A 24,711-nucleotide genomic window follows, 5' to 3' on the forward strand; every position below is an offset into this window, starting at 1 on the left:
GAAACAAAGACAGGAATTGGCTACAAAAAATAAGAGAGGACAACCAGGCATAGGTTACCCCCCAAAACCAACACCATTCTGTCTCATATTTTAATTCTTAAAATAAGTGTATCAGTTTAAGGATCATTCTCACATATATAAGCATACAACAAGTGATATGTTGTCCCCATAACATAACCAAGTCCCCGTCTGTAACCAAGTCAGCTCTTCGGCCTGTAACACATTGCATGCACACTACTCAACATTTTATATATCAAATTTCTCCAAAGCTAGCACAATCTCATCAACTGTTTCCAGATGCAGGTGTAAGAGCTACATTAAATTTCTTGTTAAAGTTCATAAACATTTTTTTTTTGTCATGTAACTGTAACTCTGAAAATTCTGAAGAGACACATAAGCTTGTTGGGCAGAAGCCCAGTTTAAGTTATCACTATGTCCATTTTTGGGACGTTTGCAGCCATGCCACCATGAAGGGAAATTGCTGTGTCCTGCCACTGTCCAGGCCACCCACTTGAAGTCATTATGAATTATGAAGTCATTAGGTGGCCCCAGCTGTCTGTCTCTGGTAGACCATGGAAGTGCTTCTCAAGAACCCAACCCAAAGTGCCCATCCAGTTAACCTAGCCCTTCTTCTCCTCTCTTCATCTATTCATAAGCTGTAGAGGAGGCAAAACCTACAAATGAATTCATTTTAATTGCACAGATTTAATGCTATTCCTAATTTAATACATGAACCCCAGTGCTTATAAGGCCTTAAAATCATAATTTGTATTTTAAATGCCTCTGCAGTGTCACATTTCACTCTGTTCCTTCATTAGCTTCCTCTGCAAGCTTGGGAAAGAGTTGGATTTTGGATTTTCCATGGATACATACTTAACCTATTATGTACTTCGCACACTCTCAACACTCCCAACTCTCAGCACACTGACCTCTAGTTAACTTCATTTATATTTTAAAAACACTCCTTTTTCCCATTCTGATATTTGGAAGTATTTTAATACTAAACTTATAATGTAGGGCACTCTGGATACTAGAGAAGTGGAAACATTTTTCATTAATAGCACACATTATTGTAATTAGAGAGGTAAACTCCATAATCTTTTTGGATTTGAAGATGCCATCATTGTTTGGCTGCAAGTATGCTTTAGAGACTACAAGCAGCAAAATTCAGTAGCAAACTGTAAAGATGCCATATTTTAGACAACTGGCTTTAAGTTCTTAGATGTCTCAATTTACTTGCCCAATCCAAGGTGACATATGTGCACAGTGGTTATTTATATGCGCATGTGGCTGTGGCCTGCCAAATCACATTTCTAAAAACATGGTGCAAAGTAACAGTACACACTGCAAACATAGCATAGGGTAATTGAAATCCTTAGCGAAGGAGATCCCCTACAATTTCCTTACTACAATTTTTGTCAGAAAGCTTCAACAGAAGCCCTTAAGAGCTGCTAACAACATTACTCTGGTGATTACATCCAAATACAGAAGCCAAGTTTCAAACACCAAAACAGGACCAGGGCACAAAGGCATTCTCCCTTCGTGTAATTGCCCAGAGTATGATTTGGAATGCGATGCATTACAGCTTTTACAGAGCAAGTGAAGAGGCTCTTTCTAATGAGAAATAATAATTGTTGACACATACTGGTAGAATTCATGCTGAAAGGAGTCTGAAACAGGCCCACATAGGTAAAAGTAAGCCTAAAACTGAATTACTGTCATATGGCCTCAATCTACGCTCAAGCTTGTGTCAGTGACTGTGGGAAAAAGGAAAGAAAAAAGATACATGAAGAAATTACAGCTGTGGTTTTGAATACACATGAAGCAGTTTTCTGCAGCTCAATGAAAAACAGTCACTCCTGCAGAAACCAAGTGGCAAAAATAATAGTGTTCAAATGACATAACACCCTACACTGAACGTATTTCATTTGTCTTTTGGTGAGTGATGACTAGTTAGGCATATTAAGTTGGCCATTTTAAAGGGAAATAATCTGGCAATCTGGAAACAACACCACAGTAGCCTTGAAGCCTACATTTCCTCTTAACAGTGCTAGAAAAGACCACAACCTCTCTGGAGGAAGGAAGAATTACACAAAGTTTAGAAGTAAAGCTACATTTATATTTTATAGAATAGTTTTTTTTTATTAGTCTCCAGGGAAGACAGATGATTTTGCTAAAGTTATTCTACTTGCTTTCTTCCCTCTCTGCTCCCACAGAGGACTTACATCTTCACTTTCCTGCTGAGCTCCCGAGTCTTCATTCATCCCCATGAGCTCCTGGCTAAAGTGGGGCAGATCTGCATCAAACAGAAGCAGCAGCTGGAAACGGGGACTGAGGCAGAAAAGGTAAATGAACATTTATGCCCTGCAGTTGGCTGTGCTGCTGTCATTTATTTCCCACTCTCTCCTTTTCATTAAAAAGCTAAATAGATAGATAAAGAATAAATTGAAATTACGATCAGCATGTATTACTGAATGTGCTTTTACTTGTGTTGTCTTCCTTGAAGTACTGTTGCTTCTTTGCTGACTACAACTGTAGGCTACGTAGTACCTTATCAGCCTGGTACAGTGGCCAGAAACACAACCTTGCTCATGAGCTCCAGGTCAGTGCTGCATGCTGGAGCAATGCTTATCTGCCATGAAACCTGGCCAGCAACTCGCTTTGCACCTTTGGGCTTTTGCCAGGCTAGGTCTGTCTGCAATCTGAGTCCCGTCATCACGCTATCAGAGCTGCGAGCCCTGCTAGAGGTACACTAGGAACCCATTATTGCTGGGGTGTTACACATAGCTTGGTGTAACAGTAAATCAGGAATTTTCCTCTCATGAAAATAAAGGGATGCACTACTTGAAATGGTAGCCTATGCTTGCACATATGAATATGCAGTTTTACTACAACTAATTAGACGTAACGGGGACAGTTTATGATATGCACTGAAATCCATTTAAGTCTCACCATTATGGAAAACATGTATTGAAGGACTTGACTGAAAACAAAGTACCAGAATAGTCCCAGCTGGGATGCAAATATAAGCGGCAGAAACAAGGATGAAGTCAGCAAATACTTAATGATCTCAACTGCTCAAATCCTGGGCATATTTTAGATCCATTCTTCTATAATGCAAAATTAGAGGCTCACATTCCTAGTTCTCAACACTTTGATAATCCCATTTCCTTTTCTCCTTGTTGCATCAGGAGTCCAAATGGGGAGCACAAATGGTAACCCTGTGCTTTGGCAACACAGGCTTTTTGACAGCAATACTGGCTTAAGGGCTTCTCTCCCCCTTCCTATTCCTGGTCTGCAGTCTCATATTATGCCACAACACTCCTCCACGGGGAAAGCTAACCCCTTGGTGCAGGGTGACTTGCATCCAGGTCAGTCCCCTGCTCCACTCACCAAACAGCTGTGTAACTAGCTGTGTTGGTGCTGGGAAATTGGAGGTTCTCAGGGAAGGCAGATGTAAGGACTACTGCATCCATCTTTGTACAGAGGTGCTAACAGTTCCCATCACCACCCCTGAACTAGTTCATGACTTAGCAACCCCACGCTGCTCCTTTGTAAATTGTAGTGTTTAGTTAGACAGAGCTGAGGAACCATCAGAGGTAGGAAGTTGTAAGAGATGCTGGGACTGAAACATGTCTGAAACATGGGGTAAAGCTGTCTACAGATACGTGGTAAGGATGAGTGACTGCTGTCAGTAGTTAGTGTCAAAATATGTACGTGAAATGCTTGGATTTAAAAATAATGGAATATAAAATGAAACTCTTCTGTGAAAAATAATACACTTAGATGAGTTGTGTTTTTTTTTTTTAAGCTCAAACAGTAGCTGGAGACTAAATCACTTGACTGTTAAAGATATGGTGCTAGTGGTGAAGTAGTACAATTCTGGCTTTTCAGCAGATGCATTTAAGAAATCATGACTTCCACACTGAAATGAATTAGCATTACATCGTAACAACAGGATGTGAAGTAGAGCTGCTCATATTCCAAACACCCACACTCTTACACCTTCTGCTGACAATTTGGAAATGGGCCTACAGGAAAACCAACAGCAGGGTGACAATAAAACATGAGTGTTTGGGAGGCTGCTGTAATTTACATGCTTTTCTAGTTGCTTTTCCTACTACGCCCTTGATCCCTTCCATCCCCCTTAATACGAACTGTAATTTTTTCCAGCTCACTGAACACAGCATTCTTGGGAAACACTACATAAAAATTCTAACATCCCTCTCGAATGACTACTTTGCAGACCTGTACTACAAGCACCTGTATCTTTTACACAAAAACTTGGCCACTAGCATATGCAAACATTTGTTTTTCTATCTGGCAACAAGTCAAAGCTCATTTTATAGGTAGCGTGGAAATTCTCAACTCAAGGCACTCTACCTACTCACACTCATAACCCATCATCAGCTGACCTTACCTTCTAATAGGGGACTTCATAGCAGAAAATAGCTGGCAAAAGTAGTTAAAGCAGCCCTGATCATGTCTGATAAAAGATTTGCATAAACAAACTCTAAGACAAGAAGCTGCCTGACTTGTTGCCTGGGTACTGTGTGAGCTGAAAAAGTGGCAAGGAGATGGGTGTTTAGGTTAGGCACCACAATATTGATCTTTCCTTTGTTTTTGACATTTCTGGCAAACTGTAGAAAACAAGCTGAGAGAAAAGTACATTAAGAAGACATATGGGATGTCTTAGAGCCCGCTGAGAGTCTTTTTGGCCAATCATAAAAAAAAGGGTTTCACGGTTTAAAATGCCAGTTATACTATAGATACAAGTAGTTGAGCTTGACCATAAGGGATAAAATTTAACCCTCCATAAGCACACTGGAAATTGGAGACTCAAAGAAAATGGCCACAGAAAAAAGCACTTGTGTATAAAGTAAAAGTTAGCTCCTATTAAGCTTGTCTTACCTGTCTCAGAATACATAAGTCCCTTCAAAAATACTAATCACGCCCTCAGTTTCTGTCAGCAGTAAGATTTTAAACCAAAAAATGGGAACAGTACTCGTAACCAGGTCAATGTCATTAAGCCTCCCTTTCCTGCAGCCAGTTACTGCAGCTGCCCTCCTTTCTAACTGGGAGCTGGTTCTCAGGCCTGCCTGTGTTTTGCCTCATGTAAAACAGGGCTGTCCCAAGTACTTAACAGAAGTATCTTTCTTCTCGAACACTTATGGGAGAGGTGCTCCCACTGACTCCAGAGAATTCAGGCCTTGCAAGGAGAGGCTGACATCTGGGGCAGGACTACAGAAAGAGCAGGCTGGTGGGTTTATTGCAAGCATGACAAAAAAAGAGAACGCGTGTTGCTGCTGCCCATGTATCTGTGCAATTTCTATCTAGCTTATGGCAAACCACGTGCGGCCAGCCTGTCACGCTGCTCTGGGTTTCACTAGAGCGCACGTGAAACCGGAATCTCATGTTTTGCTGTGCTGATGGTTTTTAGTGTTGTGCTCAAAGCACGCCTCCTTTTCTTGAGCATTAAAGCATCTGGTAAAACAATAGGCTTTTTACACCTGTAATCCCAAAGACAAAAATAGTTTGACATTGTCTTGTAAAAGATGCCCAGCTTTCTACCAGAAAGCAAACGCTAGCGACTCCCAAGTACAGATACATGGGATGGGAAGTCAGAGTTCACGTGGAGCTGCTCACCACAGCCTAAGGATTCTGGAGCCTTCCTTCCCCCATCCCTCCATGCTAAATTTCAAAAGTTTAAAAGAAAAGGTCAGGTTAACTAATACCAAAACCAGTTCCATAGCGGCTTTGGGTGACCAACAGGGGAGTATGCATGTACCTGTTAACTCCGACTGAATGGAAGCATACTGCCTGGCTAATTAGTTCTCTCATCACCTGCAGGTTCTTCTTTTAATAATGGAAGGCTCCATGCATTTCCTAGCAAAGGAGCCTAAATTGTCTTTTCCTCAAGGCAGGTGACAGTGGACAGACAACTATCATCTGGAGCTGTATTGCCCTCTATTTAGAAAGACCTTGAAGCTGGGCTCCACATCATCACCAGCAGAAACTGAACTGTCAGAGCCTTCCTCACCTATCTGTGTGCTTTGCAGGAATGCCGACTGCTGGCAAAGAGGATGTTTCCTTGTTGCCATTACTACCCAACTATTCTATGCTTGCAGGATCAATTAACTACTGTCGATAAAAAGAGCTAGGAAAAGCATGCTAGTGAAGTGCAGTTTGCAACTCTGGAAAAAAGGCAAGAAAATTCCCTTCAGACTTGCAAGGAGCATTTGTTCATTGTCAGAGTGAAAATTCCAGGGTGCGTGGTTTAAAGTTCTTATTAACCATTTATTGATATTCTGACTGCATACCTGTGACGTGTAAGGAGTGAAAAAATAGTTTAGTTTGGTTTACTTTAGGTTTTGATTAAGTCATCCTGGGAGATACTATGATCAGATGATATTTTGAGGCAGAAATTCCTATCAATTCTTGTAAAGCATCATCTGTCTTAAACTTCCTGTGGCAATACTCCCATACTAAAATCACCTTCTGTAGCCCCTAAGCTTCTGATCGAGAGTGCAATAAGGAAATTACATTGCAGATGAGAAGAATGAACAGCTGTTTAATGTGACTTCTTTAGCTTACACAAGTAGGAAGGTGAACAGATGAAAACTTCCTCATTTTCCCCTCAGTGCATCACCAGTTGGGTAGAAAATAAACATAACTCGAACAAAGTTTTGATTCTGGCTTGTTAAAAGTCTTTCTAGCACACCCACTCAGTTTTGCATGGGTGCTCCTTCAGATTTACTGATGCTGCTCTCTATTGCTATGGTACTGCTATAATTGGCATCCAATTCAGGTCTATCCGATGAAAAGCCTTTGAAGATTCATGAGTAACAGAAGAACTTGGAAAATAAAAAAAAAGTGTTGGCCCTTACTCAAAAAGCTATCAACCACAGAACAGGGAGGAAGAACTATTTTCTCCGTCCATTTTGATTTAGATTTCACGGAGAGAACACACACATCTTTCCTGTCATTCATTCATTTTAATACACAGCTCAGTCTGGAGGGTCTGATAAATTCTGTAGAACAGAAGTGTCTTTGTGAACATTTCTCATGAAAGATACCTGGTACAGGGCTGCATTTGGTATGCATTTGAATTGTAACAGTAAAGGTACCGCTGCCTCAGATGGCATAAATCAGCTTAAGTCCCACGGACTTCAATCAAATAAGATGCTTAAACTATCCTGTCATCTTCCTGGCTTTATAAAGCTAACCTTGAAAATATCTTCAAAGAGTTTGGTAAGAAACATTGCCAAGCTATCCTGAAAGGGGGCTAAGTCATCTTATTTAGGAATCTGGCTCACTGTTAAATATGCTCTTTTTTTCTCCCCTTGACCTACCACAGATGCAAAGTATATTCAAGGACATCTAGTTTTATGCAAACCATCATCAAGTATTTACTGTCAGACAGGTCTGTGGTCAGTAATTAACACATTGCTTCTTTCTAGGCAAAGCTGAAATCCTTTGCTGCCAAAATCATTCAGCTCCTGAAGGAATGGACTGAAACTTTCCCCTATGATTTCCAAGATGAAAAATCCATGAAAGAGTTGAAGGAGATCGCTCACAGGATCACACAATGTGATGAGGTAGGGGCGGGGGGGAAGTAATATTTGTGTCAGCCTCTATGTAGTTTATCGTATTAAATTGGAAACTGTTGCTCCTACATGCAGTATTTTCTAAACAGACTACAGCAGCAGTTACTAAGCTGTCAGCGTAGCTGCAGGACACAGGCTGAGGGATGAACTTAATGGCCCATTAGCAGAAACTCTCTGTGTATAATCACCGAGTATAAGATGAAGAGACAGAAAATTCAGTGATGAAAAGTAGATGTATTGCAGAAGCAGAAAGAACAGTGACTATAATGGCACAATACAGTTAACTCTCATGACGACTTATGTCCCATCCTTTGTGCTTTGCTGCTACTCAAAGACTATCAAGTACGTTGTATCAGTGTACTCTAGCTCAAGGTGAAGATGCTTATGAGTGACTGTTTTTTTTGTGTGTTTTATTTTTTGCTACATTTAAGGTGCCCCTGAAGTATTTCCGCAAAGGAAGTTTGAGACCTGCTAGCTGGTCAGTCACCACTCTTAGCAGCCTTGAGTTTTCAGTTTGTGAAGAAAACTAGCTCTCACAAAAAACGTTTCTGAAGTGATCAGATAAAGCAAATTAGAAGATAACTACAGATGTTACTCTTCTTTTTTTTGTTTGTTTGTTTAAAGAGAAAAATGACGAAGCCTATACTTCTTCCTTACTGAGAAAGTCACTCTAACTACCAACAGACAGAAGAAGGGCTATAATCGAGAACTGCAAGGGAATTAACTGTGGGGTGTTTGTGTGAACACGAAGGGTTACTTCTATACAAGGAGAAGCTTCTTGTTTTGAAAGCCAAAACTTCAAGATTCTTTAGAGAACAATTAGCAGGAAACAGGAAGACAATTGTGTGCTGTTTTCATTGATTCCAGTACAGAGACAAGGAAGAATAGCAGGTCTGACAGCACGGTGTGAATCAGTGATAGGACGCGTAGCAGTTAGGCGTTACCAGGTTGTCAAAAGGAAGTATGTCAGTTCTGTTACATCAGCACAGCTGTTTAACTGGATGCTGCTATGAAAATGTCAGTGCCTTAGTAGGAGGGGAAAAGCAGATAGGATTATAAGGCACCTTCTGTTCCCTTTGTAAACAGGGCAGAGAGGTGTACGTTGGCAGAGATACTGTGAAAGGGGACTTGGCAAAATTGCAGGGGGTTTGTTTAGCACGTGTATCTTGGTATTTATTTTGTCTATTATTCTGATCTAGAAAGAAGTTGTGACCTTTCTTTCTCTTCCTCTTCCTCCCTACTCTTACGTATAAGTTGTCATTTGGGAGAAAACATCTCGCAATGGCTCAGTGCTCTGATGTCTGAGGCTTCTGATGACATCTCTTAATTACAGCATCATAGTATTTATCCCCTTAGCGAGGCTACAAGTCAGGTTTGATCAGTGAAAAGCTATGCCACATCTGACCCCTAGGAGATTTAATTTGACACTGACAAAAAGCAGCTCTTGCTCTCAGTATTTGTTACCATCTTTCTGTCCTAAGAAATTACCCATGCCATGCTTCAGCAGGGGATTATGGCAACACTTTAGATTTTTATTTTGTATTTTAAAGCTTTTCCAAATCCCCCTAGGATACCGTTCACATATATAAGATAGGAGGTAAATCAAGAACTGACACACAATAGTCAGGTGCTTGTGCCAGTGATAGAAGGCTGCATAACAGACAGCTATAGCTACAGCCAGGGCTAAGTACAAACGTCTCACCTGAACTCAAACAAGGATGAGTTACTGTCAACTCACCGATGCTGGAAACCAAACTCGAAGTCATACCTCTCAGATCAGCTGAAACTTTCACCTTTATTTTCTGAAGTTATAAGAAAATTTAGGACAAGATCACTAAGGAAAGGAAACTGCTAAAACTCTCAAAGAGGCTTGGTCTGAAAATTAAGATACTGATAAAATCACAATAGCTTAAGTAAGCCATACTTTTTAATACCATTGCAGTTTCTTTGTACACTTCCAAATAATGTCTGATAGCCTCACCCACCCTCACATTTGATTCCCTGTGATCTGCATCTAGAAATGTAAGGGGGTAGGCATGGGTAAGTGAGGCACAGTGGCTGAAGTCAAGTGGTTCACAACATAAAGCTCAGCATACTGGAGAGCAGAATTAGCGCTCTATTTTAGTCCCCCCACCAAGCTCCCTCGGCATTTCTAAGCACTTGTAGCACAATATCCGAAATGGCTCCAGCCAGCTGCTGTTCAGTGGAAATCTAGTTGCCTCATCAAGATGAGCTACACTGCCTTCAGCTTTTCATTTGATTCCACTTGGGAGTCAGATTATTGCCTTGTAAAGCAACATTCTGACACTATTATTGCTTAATTATAGCATGCGATGTACAAGTATTTGGTAGTCATCGTCTCTCACATCTGCTACATAATTTCAGTCATCACTGCACATTAGTGGCTTCTTTGAACGATCAGAGCCATTGCAGATCTTCATACTGCATCCAGTTGACTGGTGGAAACCAACACAGCGTGCTGTAAACCAACAGTTAACCTAGTGGCTAACTTCAAGAGAAATAATTTGCATGAAAGCAAGAGAGCGATAGCCTAGTGGAAAGGAGGACTGTCTGATAGAACTAGTTTTTGTTTTGTTTTGTTTTTTTCCCCTCCAGCAGCAGGGAGAGCAGAGTCAATGAATTTGTATCATTTCAAGTAGTAATCAGGGAGACCAAGGAATAGGAACCTGATCAAGTTAGCTCTTTGGAGTTGACCTCAGAGGGAAGTATAGGGCATAAAAAAGCCATGGTAGAAAGAATTCAAATGTCTTTGCAGGCATGTTCCTGGATACAATGTGCATTCCCTGGATTCTGTTGGGCTATACAGGCCTGGTCATCAGAGGGTCTGCTCGGAATGACAAAGCTTTTGTCACTTGGTACACAGAGGATCCAAGAACGCCTGTACAAGTAGCTCTGCCACCCTTCAGTAAATTCACTTATAAGCTGTTTACCCAAAGGCCTTGGAAATGGGGTGCCAGTCAACAACTGCCAGGAGCAGCCCAGCCAGGCAGTGAAACAGCTGGGAAGGCAGGCAGGCACAACATCATTATGTGGCTGTGTAGGCAGTTCCTGTGTCACAGGATGCCCAGCCCATATAAGATGAAAGATAATGGATTTATTTTTTCCCAGTCAGAAATTGTTTGGTGATGCATCTGCAAGAGTTAAAGGTTTTTAGCAATCCTTGTTTCTGCCTTTTGCTTAGGAAAATGGGACAGTGAAAAAGATCACTAGCCAGATGACACAGAATCTCCTGATGGCCCTCTCTGCACGGAGCCAGTACCAGGAAATCAGAGAGAAATTCCGGCAACCTGTTACTGACAAGGGCACCATCCTCAAAAACAAGCCACAGTCAACTCAAAAGGACATCCTGAGCGTGTGCTGTGACCCTCTGATCTTGGCACAGCAACTAACCCATATTGAACTGGTGAGACATCGATTTGTGTGAATTATTTCATTTTCCATTTACTAAATATTAATATACTCATCAGTATGAATTTTGCTATAGGCTTCACTGAAAGCCTCCAGTGTTCTAATCCAAAAATGCCAAATGACGAACAAAAACAATAAGGTACACTCTGTAGAAATGTTTCATACTTATCAGTAAAGAAAGCTTAAGGAGATGAAAGTTACCAAAACGATCTCACAGCTTTGGATTTATTGATGCATTTTTAACTGATCTCCCTGTCTGCCTGTACAGTGACAATCTCTCATCTCTCTGAACACAGGAACGGGTGAGCAACATTTACCCAGAGGATCTGATGCAGATTGTCAGCCACATGGACTCCCTAGATAATCACAAGGTACGGGAAGGGGTACAGAGGGGAAAAGAAACAGTAATTAGGATTTGAGTATACGCTGTGCAAAAAAGGCTGCCACTTTCTGATCTTTGTGAGGCTCATGCCTTCAGAAATATCCAGTAAGATTTCAATCAAGACATGACTGGAAGTTTATCCTTTGGTGTGTTGTCATAATACAGGATAGGATTAATATGTGGCCTTTTCTCTTGCAGTGCCGAGGCGATGTTACCAAAACCTACAATTTGGAGGCCTATGACAACTGGTTCAATTGTCTTAGCATGCTGGTGGCTACAGAGATTTGTAGGGTGGGTACTTACTGGTAGAAGATAATATAGCAAAATAATCCTGTCCTTAAGGACAAATGGCAGGCAGTGGTCTAACAGATTTAAACATGAGCAGTCCAATTGAAGATAATTGCATTATTCAAGCATTAAATTATTTGTGTGCTTATGTGATTAAGAGTTCACAGCTACATTTGGCTTTGCATGTATTCTCTGGTTTTGTGTAGCTTCCATAGTAACATTAGTCATGCCATGAAATGGAAGTTGTGTGGCATTTCAGTTGGGAGTTGTGTTTCTCTTAAATACATCCATAAAGTGTTCAGGTACTCACTACCGAAGCACAGAGTTACTGATAAACTGCTCTCCTTCCACTGTACTTAGAGATCATTACTACAGCCATATGTACAGTTTTGTTATAGCAGAAAAAAAAAGAAATGAGGAACAAAGCTCGCTCTTCAGAAGTATAGAAGGAGAAAGGTTAAAAACAAAAAGAAGGAGAATAGCCTTAGTAGAGGCTAAAAGTAACTTTTGTCATACAACTAGCAATGAAATGGAAGATACTGCCCCAGAAACCCTTCTTGTACATATAAACTGTCTTTTGAGACTGCTAGTAATAGGTACCAATTGTATCAAATGGTACATTTCCTCTTTATTCCCACACATTTGGCAACCCCATGGGGGAAACCCAGATGCCCGCAGCAGCTTCATGCTGTCTCCTTTATGAACCCTAACATCTTAAAAGATTTCCTGCTCTCACAGAACTTATTACAAAACATACTAAGTCCTCTTCTTCTAGATCTGGCTGATGTAACTAATGCCTTTATTAAAACAACCAAGCAAAAGGTTTTAGCATAATGAGGGGTAAGCTAATTCATTGACTACCAAGCCATTTTCTTCTGAGAGATCCCTGGTGAAGTAGTCTGCAGTCACCACTCAGAACCCATTTTGTATAACCCAGACAAAACTTGTAGATGCAAAAAATGGGAATGAATGACTAATCTAGGCAAAAATAAATAAAACTGATGGATTTTTGAAACAAAGTTTGGAGATGATACTATATATTAGTTTTGCTTCACTAATTATAAAGGAAAATCTGCAAAGCAGATGCCCAGTATCACTGCTAGATCCCTCACATGTTTGCATGGATGAAGATAATGTATATCCAGGTATACCTACCTGCTCTCAACACGTCATTTAAGAGCATAATGTGAGAAATCAGGACATGGCAATTAGTTTTTCCTCACATCCAGGTTACATGCCCTGCTCTCAAGTCCCTTCACTGCTTCTCCCCCTCTCCTTGGTGTTTTTTTTTCCCCCCTGTATTTTTCTGATAGCCGCTTCTTGTTTTCTCCTTTTTCCAGTAACAGGAAGTTGCTTGAAAGCGTCTGACTTGATCATACAAGTTCCTTATGACACTGAACTTCATGTATAACAAGAGGTTACACTCCCCCATAACTGGGCAGATAACTGATAGCAGCCCCAAATACTACTTTTCTGTTAAAAAACAGATCTTAACAAAATATGCCTAGGCTTTCATCATCAGATTGCTTGACTGGATAACATCTTGAAATGTCTCTTCAATCATTTTATAGTAATGCCTTTACCTGAACATCCTATTCAAATTTCAGGCCACCCCTTCCCTATTAACAATTTTTTTTTTCAGGTTGTCAAGAAAAAGCAGCGTACAAGAATGGTGGAATTCTTCATTGATGTGGCAAGAGAGTGCTTCAATATCGGAAACTTCAACTCAATGATGGCTATTATCTGTGAGTATTCTCAACACAGATGACAGAAGACACTTCATTTCACAACCTGACTGGCAAGACTGTGCTCATACTTGCCTGAAGCTGGCTGACCACATCAGCGCTTCTACAACAGCAGCGTGTTCCAGCGACAGATCAGTGTGTGGGTGGGCAGCATTAGCTACCACTTGTGGCTGTCAAGCTGAACTGCCTTTGAAAGCATAAGTGTGGTACTGACATACAAGCACAGAGTTGCATTAGCCCTGTATTTTTTCAGCTCAGTTGTTTCTGTTTTGGTCTCCTCTCTCTCTATATATAGCTGGCATGAACTTGAGTCCTGTGGCGCGGCTAAAGAAAACTTGGTCAAAGGTCAAAACAGCCAAATTTGATGTTTTAGAGGTATGTATAAAGTTCAGACTTTATTTAGAAATCCACCAAATAGTAATTCCACAGCAGATGTTGGAAAGAATCAATGTCAGAGATCACAGACACCTCTGTCAGTGGTCAACAGTAATATAAACATTAGGCAGAGCATTTCCCAGATTTCAAAATCCCTTCTTGCCTGAGAAGAAGAGCTAATGCAGGTTTTCTGTAGGTCGTTTCTTCATTCTATGTCTTTATTGCAATTTAACATCACAGTACTTTTCACCCTTCGTGCAAGGCAATGCCTTTTTACTAACCATAAAACTGATTAGAGTACTCCATCTAGTGGCCAACTGAATCAAAACAAAACTCAACTGAAATCAAAGACTGGTGAGAGCAAGCAGGAATTGTTTTTCTTCCCCCAGTAGTCATTTATTATTTCCTTTCAACCTCCCATTAGCCATTGAAAGAAAGCATAGATGTCAAGCCAGTGCAGAACCATCCTTTCAAGCAAGATAGGAATTACAGAAACTCTGATTTAACCTGATCAGTATAAAGGACTATCTTGACAGCTTAAAACCGTGCGCAGATATTGAAAATACTATATGCTCTCTGATAAGATACACGCTTTTTAAACGTAAAAAATGTTAATTATACGACTGCCTTCTTTCCCCATAAAAACAGCACCATATGGATCCTTCCAGCAACTTTTGTAATTACCGCACAGCCCTGCAAGGAGCAGCACAGCGATCTCAGACTGCCAACAGCAATCGAGAGAAAATAGTCATCCCAGTTTTCAATCTGTTTATTAAAGATATCTACTTTCTGCACAAAATACATACGAACCGCTTACCCAATGGACAGATAAACTTCAAGGTAGGACTTTGTTTGTTGGAACTGTAATGCTAGTTAAACATTGTACATTTCAAACATTTGTCACTTTTAAACTTTAACTTGTTATATTGCTGAGTTCCTCAGATTCTTCAGCATTGCTGCAATCTAGACAAAGTGATATCATTATCTAGGGGAAGCAATTTTAATGTCTCAATACCACGTTTCTGTGAAAGATAGGGCTTGCAATTGCCACGTATGTTATATATACGGCAGATCCACACACAACTGCACATACAGAAGAGAGTCCATAAAACTGCTGGAATGTAACCGCCTTTAGTTAAAAGATTGCTTTAAAAGTATACTGAAATAGAGATTAATTCATATGTTTTATGTGAAGTAGGACAAATGGACTGCAAACTATAAAATATACATAAGCAGAACTGGGTATAATAACACTAATGTGTAAGAAAAACTGATGTGTGAAAGGACGGGGAAGAAAATAAGAATTTCCGAAGCCATAACCCATGCTTTAAAGTTACTTAAGTAAAAAATGAAATAGTCTTATATTAGCCCACTGGGAAGTTTCTCACAAACTTGAAAATTTAGTAAGAACTTGAAATCAAGTACTAGAATTTTCATGTACCAACAGTGATGGCAGAGATTTGTTACTCCTCAGCCCTGCTCCTGTCTTATGTTCAAAAGGGACTGGAGGAAATGTGTGTGTATGGGGGAGAAAGTAAGCCCTTCTGTGGCAGCAAGCCATTCTACCTGATCAAATTGTAATAGGTAAACTTCACCCTAAATCTTCAGGGTTGCTCTCATCAGGTTAGCTAGCTACCAACACCACACACAACCAGCTAATGATATTTAGCAGGTCTTTGAGGGAGTTTCTGCTCTCTGAAGAAATGCACGCTTGACTCGTAGTAGGTGAACAAAAGGGAATTCATGCCCTATTTTTTTTATAAGGTGACGTACATTTTTGTTGTAAAGATTCGTTTATTCAAAGATTGTTATTCAGAGACATTTTAGAATTCAAAGCTAATCCTAAGGTGACAATACATGTTGCTACAGAGTAAAAAATGGTGGAAGAGTAATAATCTCGCAGAGTCTGTAAACATGAAAGGTTTTTCACATCACCAAGCATACCTTATTTGCAGCAAGAGATGGAAACATTTGGCTATCTCGAGATATATGAAAGGGAATGGGGAAGGGACAGCACCTACAACAGTACATTCTTTGGTGTCGTGTGTCACATTTGGAGGGGGAAAAAGTCCAAAACCTTCAGAGCTGCATAAAGGTCAAAGAAATTCCTCCTTTATGCTGGGTTCCTAAATATGAAGGTTGAAAGGCTAACAACGAAGATGATGAAAGAAGGGATACTCAGAGTAGAAGTGTGAATGAGAACAAGACTGAGAGGCCCTGAAATTATACAGAATAATTAGTATTTGAAAGAAAAATAAGTGTAACATTCTTTCCATTACCTCACGCAGAAATTCTGGGAAATTTCAAGACAGATTCATGATTTCTTGACATGGAAGCAGGTTGAGTGTCCTTTTGAAAAGGACAAGAAGATCCAGAGTTATCTACTCACAGCACCCATTTACAGTGAAGAAGGTAAAATCCTTTATTGAATGTTATAGCGAGTCTTCCTACTCAAAGTGCATAGACCATACAGCTGAACAGATTAGCATGCAAAATAAAAATTGGTAAGCATGTATTACCACTTCCATGTTGGCTCCTGATGAGAATAGACATCATTAATTAAGGCTTAAGTTGCACCTGCTATATAGCAGGTATGTGTATTTTTTTCAGTTACAGAACCCATTTATCTGATTGTCCTTATTGTATTTACTAGCTCTGTTTATCGCATCCTTTGAAAGTGAAGGTCCAGAAAACCACATGGAAAAAGACAGCTGGAAAACACTCAGGTATGAAGCTTCTTTAGCACATGGGGCTTTTGCAGACATACACAGGCATGATTGCTACATATGTACTTTTGTACACTCAACTCAGTCTTCTCTGAGCCCTGAGCACACAGGTACAAAGCTGGCAGCTTCTTCCCTCCTGTTTGCAAACCCAACAAATAGCACCATTTTGACCTACGTGTAATTTTTTTTTCCCCTTCAGAATTCAAATCTGAAAAAAAATGCAGTAGGATTCTGAATACAGCTTTTCCAGCCAGTGCAGGCTACAGGATCACTGCTGAGACTATTAAGGAGAATACGCTCGGTTTGGGCTATCAAACACAGAGTCCACATTCATAGCAGTTTTTAGGCATGCTCTTCTCAGGGGGACAATTAAATACAGATACTGAGAAGGTGCTATCATTTATCATACTTAAGTCCTTACAGATTATGTAAAAAGATTAAATTTTATACAAACACTCTTATTAAGGAAGAAGTTCTCAATGATTCTTCCTCACTCTTTTATAGTAGGAAACACCTATTCCACATATATGAGATCAGTTAATTCAGATAAGAGATTTAGACCTCCGCAAGTCATTACATATTTAGATCTGAGGTATCTACACCATATAAAGAATGAAGAATCCAGTATGTCCTGAGCTGCAGTCGAGCTACATCATAACTGCATCATGAGGAGACAGCAGTCCCAGGTCTCCTAGGAAAGCCACGTGAACTTTACACTTCAGACACCTATGCTCTTTATGTACTTCGTGCTAAATCCAGGGCTGTTCTGTTATTTGTCTGAGTGCGTCCTGAAGGCTCGAAGGTTAAAGAGGTTACATTTTCATTTAAAGGCAGCACTATTATTGGAATTTAGAGTTAGGCCAGCTTATAGCAGTTGAAAAGTCTGTCCTTTGAAGAAAGACTTCCAGCTACTGATGCAAGATAGTTCTGTTGCCAAACTTTACCAAAACTATGAAAAATGTGGTTGTGATAGAAATTTTTTTATTACTTTTTCTAGGACAACTCTGCTTAATAGGGCCTGAGATTTTTGGATCCGATCTGCAGACTTTGAAGCACACAGAATGAATGTGTTTTTACAACCCGAAAGACTTGGACTGAGCTAAGAAAGACCTCACTGGCTGAGGTCTGTTTTGTATATACAGTACCTTTTATGAAATAAAATGTGGTAAATATTTCACATGTCAACCTTAAGGCACTTAAGTGAAGGGTTTTGTTTTTTATTTAAAAAAAAAGAAAAAAGGGCAGGGCCCTGTTCTCAGAGATGAAGTGTATTGCGGGAGGTGGGATCCCTGGGGAGATCTTATTCTATCAGCATCCAAATTTTTATTTTTTATTACTTCCACCAAAATAAAACAAAATTAAAACACATCCCAGCTACAGCCAGTGTTCAGGTCACATACTCCACTGGACCAAGAGCCTACAGAATACTCAACATGTCTCTCTACCCTTGTGGTTTCATTCAAATCAGCGAGACTGATCATACACGAGTGTTCGTAGAGCCAAGGCCTTAGACATCTGCAGTAAGCCTGTTCCTCTCCTACATCAGAAATAGTGCCTTACAAGGTACTGGTATTGTTTAGTGTACCTTCTATTACGCTGGATTGGAAGCAAAGAAAATAAAAATATGGATGTCTCAAAACCAGCTACAATGTACTTTTTAAATAAAATGGAGAATATGGCACATGAGGTAGAGTATACCTGCCTATAACAGTGACGGTGCAGCAAACATATTTTTGTTACGTGACTTGAAGAGAAGGTGGGGTAACTGCTGGGGGATGTGCGTTTGTGTGTGTGTATGTATGTGCATGTGTGAAGATGCACACGTCTAAGTTTTAATACTTCTGGGAACTATCCTTTAAATTCTGGCTGTCAGAATAGTTTGTGTTTTCCTTTATAAAATCAGGGATTTTCTTCTTTTTTTTTCTTTAAGAGAAGGATGTCTAACCTAGATTATCTCTGCAAAACAGGTTCATTGTGTCTTTCTGCAAACAGTTTATGTAAAATAAAAAAAATACATGAATTAGGGAGAGGGAAGTATACTCAGATGTCCAATTTGAAACTAAGGCTGAAATTTCCAAAGAATTCATCTCTACTGACTCGGGCATTTAAATCCCTTGGTTCCTTTGAAAATGCTAGCTTGGACTTCAAAACAATTAAAGCAGAGACCAACTTGCATCATAAACTTTTTCTAGTACTTTGCAAGCCATGATTGACAGTCTGACCCAGAACCCATTGAAATACATTGGAAAACAACATAAGAAACTGATCAAGCCTTTGAACCCAGGTCAGAATCAGAGGTGATCTGTAAATCCACTGATGCTCAGCATTTCTAACTTCTCCTTTAAACCTTGATTTTACACCTAATTTAGCTGTCCAAATGAGCACATGAGAAGGTTAAGATTCAAGCTATCAATTTCAGGAAAAAAAATAATATATTTCAGGATTTTCATTCTCCCCTGACCACAAAGTTCACAAAAAGAGAAAACAGGCTCAGATTTAAAACTGTTTTGGTTAATGAACTATTAGCCATGAACATTTACTAGCCTTTCCAGTAATTGTTCTCCTAAGGCACAAGGGCCAGATATTTGGAAAGATAATGACTTGAGGCCAGATATTTGGAAAGATAATGACTTGAGCCAGACAGTTGTATCAGAACTTTTCTTCCAAAGAAAGCACTCCGAAGCTTGCAGTGGTTTCAGCCTCTCTCATAGAACCTCACCAAGGACCTCTGCACAAGTTTCTTTAAAAACGGTCAACTTCAAGTAGACAATTGGTATCCTACCCTGCTCTGTGTTGAAGCGGGGACAAGCCTCGCTGGACTGAGGGTCAGGTTTACTCCAGTCCAGCAGACTCTTCTTGCTGAGTGCCTACAACCTTGAACAGTGCCACTGTTGCACGTAGCATCAGCATTCACTTCACAGGAATTGCTTGCTGTGTTGGTTGGCCCAGTAGTACAGTGAAATATTAAAAAGCCTTCCCTCTCTCCCTGTTCTCCCTCCTACTCCCTGACAAATACTTAAAATCAGAACAGAAAGTTGGGGTAAGGGAGAGAGATAACATTCTGCTATTCCCATAGCACCGAAATCAAAGAGAACCAAAAGCGAGTTAGGCCATGGAGAAGGAGGAAGAAGTGAAATACTAACTGTTAACAAGAACAGCCCAGAGAAGGAGACAGGATAATTCTTATGATCTGCTGCTATTTTTCCTGTGCTGAAGTACAGACCTTCAGCCCTGGACTAGAGTGAGAATATTTATACTGTATTATTACAGTGTTTTGCACTTTCAGAGATGTTCTAGCTAGTAACGTTGTTGGACACTATAAAAGGGGTTGTATATCAGCTTTGTTTATGTAACTGAGATTTAAAAGGGATGCTTAAAATTTAAGAAAAATATATATTTGAAATGCAACTTTAGAACACTTTCTGTAAATGTATTAAAAAAAAGCTTTCACATGAATGTGCACTTCACTGGTCAATCAGTCCTAGTATATACTTGAAATTAATGCAGTATCCACATTGGTTCCTTTTTATTTTTCTTCCCTCAGTTTGATACATTCCTTAAATACTGTGTTTTGCTATTCTGAGCTGAAATGCTAAATATAAAGCTGTACCATAAAGCAGGATATTCCGTGTTTGACTGGATGTGCTTGCATTAATAAAAAAAATCGCTTCAACCAGGCTTAACTTTTTCCATGGTTATTTTTCACTTGCAAACCAACCAAACCACAAGCCAGTGGCTGAACACAGTGAACCAACTGTAGAAGATAATGAAGTGGCAGTGAACAAACTGGTTTCTTAAGTTTAAATCCTGACTTAAGGCTGCATTATAAAATATTTAAATATCTTCCAGCAAAATCTGAGCACAACACTAAGCCAACAACATGCTGCCAGTTCTGATGTGCTATCTCTGTGCCAGTATTACAGATCTGATGCAGCACATCTGCTCCGGAATATTTCAGTACCTCAATGAATGCGGTTAACAAATCCACTGAACAAAAGCATTTTGTGTCCTAGGAGTTGGATTTTGATTTTTGCTTGTTTGTTTTTGTTTTTTGTTTTTCCCCTTCCCATACAATTACCTTTTAAAGAGGAAAGCACAGAAACATTTGCTGCTGGCTGCAGCATGCTGTGGGGTTTCCTGTAGCAGGTTTCTGTTAACATTTCAACACTCCAGGACCTTTGGTTGCAACTGCTACCCTTTTTCATTGCCCTAATTTACAGAAGCAAAGCCACTTCCCCGAGATCACGCCGCAACCCGGCCAAGCACCGCACTGTGAGGTAAAGCTAGCCTTCCTAATGCATTGTCCCAGTCCTACCCATGCTACCTCCTTTATCTGGGATATAAGCCTTAAAAAAAAAATTAAAAATGAGCCTTACAATCGTGGAAGCTCTGGAGATACCCTAAGCATTTTAATCAGTTTAAAACTCTGGGGATATTGTTTTGGTAACCAGATGTCCACAACAGCCTCGCGGAGTAGAACAGTACTACTATCAGTCATCACGGGTCATGAGGAAAGATAATGATGCTAAGTGTTAAGAGAATCAAGCAGCCAAAAGTCTTTCTGATGGTCAGTTCACACTCATAATTAATACGCATATTTTACATCCTTGAAAACTCACTTCCAATTATGTCCCATCTAGTCATTAGGATAAGTTACTTATTTACTCAGGTGTAAGAGTAAACAATAAAATTTCTTTCCATATACTTTACTTCCATCAGAGTACAAACTATGATAAGCAGCAACTCAATGCCAGCATGGTATTTTTAGCGGTGCTAGCAGCAACTTCATTTATCAAGTTAAAAGTTCCCAAGAAAACGCTTTCTTTCAGCAAATAATTCTCAGGTAGCAAAATTCAGTTGACAACAGATATTAGTACAGCTTTATTGAAGGGAAATCAATAATTCTTCTGAGGACATGAACAAACAAATCTTTCCCCTCCAGCCTGCAACATATATCGGGTTATCAGGGCAACCCCAGCCTCCCAACTAATTGGAAAAACCTACAAACAGGAGCATATGGGAGCAGATTTCTCTCATAGCTTTCTTTTGTAGCCATTAAATAAGGCTGCACAGACAGTGAGATAATTCACCAAAAAAAAAAAAAAAAAAAAAGTTTTGTTTTGATTCTTAAAATAAATTTGCAGAAAGACTTAATCCAAAACCAGTGCTGCTCAGTTTCAGCTGTGCCCTTGTGTTCCTTACTGAATGGCACAGCAGGGTAAAGTCCTAAGTATTACTGCCCTTCAGGTGGATTTGGGGGATCATGTGCAGTTAGTGCACCCCAGCCAAACTAAAGCTTAAACCACCTTTGCTGAACAAAAAGCTTTTATCATTACACTGATACTGGAGTCAATGAGTCACCGCATTTATCTTGAGTCATCAGCTATTTCCAGTTCTTTTCCTCTAACTTACTGATCTGACAAAGGAAAATGTTTCATTTTATTCTAAATTTAACGCATGAACATGCAGTAAAACAGCTGCTCAGATGCTCATCCGCACTCACAGTGCTTCACCACCTTTTCTTTTTCCCTTCATTTGTAATTCTTCAGTGTTAAATGCTGAGAGGCGCTAACACTCATCAGCACAAGCTAACCAGCATTCAAAGATGTTTCAATAACATAGGTACATGTATCTCAAAGACCAAAGGATCACAGAATTTCATGTAGTGAATCAATACAAATATAAAGCAACTAAGTATTTTCTCCTGAACACAAGGAACACAGAACTATGTATTTCCCTGTAGCTTTTTGTTTTTTCTTCCATATTTTCTGATTATTTTCTGATTATTTATTTTTCTAATTCAAAACCACATTTATTTGTACCATTGGTTGGCATATTTTAAAGCGGATTCAAGTTTGCAAATTCAAAAGCACATCCTGAACTCATTCTTATATTGGGTCTAACATGAAAGCGTGTCCCAAGCTAATCTCAGTTCGACTTCCCTAATCAAGAACACTTCCCATTTTTTCCCTGTGCAGATGCAAGGTCCTTGGAAATGTTTACAGTTAATGCATATAACATGTAACAGTTAAAAACAAACAAACAAACAAACATTACTTCTCCTTCCAGCAGAGCATGTTGGTATTCTATATTTACTGCTCCAACAATAAAACAATTCCTCCAGGAAAACTCAGCTGGCTTTCCACACCCAGACCACAACTTGAAAAAGGGAACCTGATTGTCACATAAACATCATCTACCATGGCCCAATGTGGCCCAGTGCAGGCACATGTCTGGCTCAGAACTGCATGCTGTGCTTTCCTTGTGTCGTGGCCCAGTGCATGTATATTTGTGACAAGTCAACAATCCAGGTACACCGTTCAGCTTCAAACCACCCTATCGCGCCCATCACACCTCAGTCACGTTACATATCACAGACCCAGTTCATAGCCATGACCCAGTGCCAGATGGGTCATGGGCTAACAATGGTATGTGTTTGTGGCAAAAAAAGCAATGAAGAGCCAGGCAGGCACCACCACCACACCTCGCCCTCATCTGGCCCTGTCTGTACTGCTGCTGGAGCCTGCTCACAGCTTTGGCCCTGAGGGAGAGGAGCAACATGGAGGCAAGTAGAGCTGCAGCATAGCCAGGCAGAGGAGAGTTGAAAGCCCATGACCCTGCAGCTTTGCTCTCTGCCAGGGCCCAAGGCTGCTGCACTCCAGAAGTGCTAAACGGGACTGTGAAGCACACTGCAATGTTGTCTCTTCAGTCCCACGGCAGGAGTTATGAGATCAAGACTAGACACTTAGCTAACATTTTCCAGTCATATAGCCAGATGTATGCCTAAAGCAACATGCAGAGATTTCATGTTCGAAACATGACTAACTTCCTCCCCTTCTTGGATGAGGTAAAGAAACACCTTCAAAGAAGAGTTGCATGTTTTAGTGGGAAAGAGCAAATCTGTCTCATCTGCACAGCTGAATGCACACACATGCACTTGTATCACAGCCTGGTAACTGCTGAATGCAGCCTGAAGTTCAGCGTACTTAGACAAATGAAATCACTTAAGATCACTTCATAATGAAGGAATATCCTACTATTTCTAGTTTCATTACAGAACAAAACCAGTGATGTGCAATCTAACATTGAGCATTAACTCTTAAATTACTGATCTTTGCCTTGAACCACGTGTTGTCATAATATACCACCTTACTGTATTTCAGCATGAAATACTGTGACAAATCAGAAATAGGAAGAAAAGGTTTTAAGACAGATTTCAAAGCTGGTAAATGGCAGAAAGCAATTCCTGTGCACCCTTGCTGCTCTTGTCCTGCTTACAGGATCCAGACTTTCCTTGCCACTCATCACCACTCTTCCTCCCAGCAGCTCAGTTAGCTCCAACTCCCAGTGGCTCCTGTGTTGCTCAAAAGCCAATACTGGAGCTTATGAAAGGCTGAAGGCTTTGTGGCACAGTGTTTTAAGAAATGAGAAAATCCACATCAAAGAGAAAGAGGGACTGGGCTAATAAGGAAGGCAGCAAGTACACTATTGTGATGAAAAACAGAACAACCTGATGCAAGACCAAGTGGTGAAAAAATAAGTCATCCCATTTTTCAGGTCATATTATTTATACAGCACATGTAATTTGTTTCAGGTATGTTAAGGAGTTGGGGAAAACTAATTGTTCTCCAGAGTTGTACATTTTTCTGCCTATTATTGGGCAGTGACAAAGCATTATGTTAATTGCTCGTGAGCATAACTGAAGTGCCAGTAACATTCATAGCCAGATAGAAGACAGTTGACTTGTTAGCTTGTGATAATGCAGTGGTAACTTAACTTCAAAATCTGAGCCCTGAAAGTGGCTTCACTCATGCGTTTCCCAAAGACTAAGGCAGAAGAAGTAGTGAAGCACTTCTACAGAATGTGTAGTCAATGGACTTCTGTGGAAATAGAGTGTCCCAAAGAATGACTAAAAGCAGAACAGACCCAGGAAAGTAGCACGTAGAGGGTGATCTGACATAGTTGTACAAGTTCAAGTAACTTTCAAAGCAACACACTGAACAGAATCGTTCTCTCTACAGTCCACAAGTCTCAACCTTTTCTTGTTTTATTTTGGGATTACTAGGGACACATATCTTGTCCTCTTCTGGAGAATCCCTGTTAAGATAGACAAAACAATCCATCTGTGTATCTGTATGATATTCATCAGTTGACTCCAT

At 40.1% G+C, this 24,711-nt stretch overlaps 1 protein-coding gene across 5 annotated transcripts in view; it reads left to right on the forward strand.

Annotated features, from left to right (window-relative positions):
* The window catches only part of RASGEF1A (RasGEF domain family member 1A), a 159,009-nt gene extending 141,257 nt beyond the window's left edge, over positions 1 to 17,752 (forward strand). For all 5 annotated transcript variants that reach the window (XM_084525403.1, XM_084525407.1, XM_084525404.1 and 2 more), the window contains 11 exons: positions 2,217 to 2,345; positions 7,461 to 7,598; positions 10,810 to 11,031; positions 11,333 to 11,407; positions 11,617 to 11,709; positions 13,349 to 13,451; positions 13,747 to 13,826; positions 14,475 to 14,666; positions 16,115 to 16,238; positions 16,480 to 16,552; positions 17,550 to 17,752. In XM_084525403.1, coding sequence (XP_084381529.1) covers positions 2,217 to 2,345; positions 7,461 to 7,598; positions 10,810 to 11,031; positions 11,333 to 11,407; positions 11,617 to 11,709; positions 13,349 to 13,451; positions 13,747 to 13,826; positions 14,475 to 14,666; positions 16,115 to 16,238; positions 16,480 to 16,552; positions 17,550 to 17,574 — 1,254 coding nt within the window. In that variant the 3' untranslated portion in view covers positions 17,575 to 17,752. The remainder of the gene's footprint in view (positions 1 to 2,216; positions 2,346 to 7,460; positions 7,599 to 10,809; positions 11,032 to 11,332; positions 11,408 to 11,616; positions 11,710 to 13,348; positions 13,452 to 13,746; positions 13,827 to 14,474; positions 14,667 to 16,114; positions 16,239 to 16,479; positions 16,553 to 17,549) is intronic.
* Positions 17,753 to 24,711: the final 6,959 nt, after the last annotated feature.

Source organism: Aythya ferina, assembly GCF_964211825.1.
Source record: "Aythya ferina genome assembly, chromosome: 7".
Classification (NCBI taxonomy): Eukaryota; Metazoa; Chordata; class Aves; order Anseriformes; family Anatidae; genus Aythya; species Aythya ferina.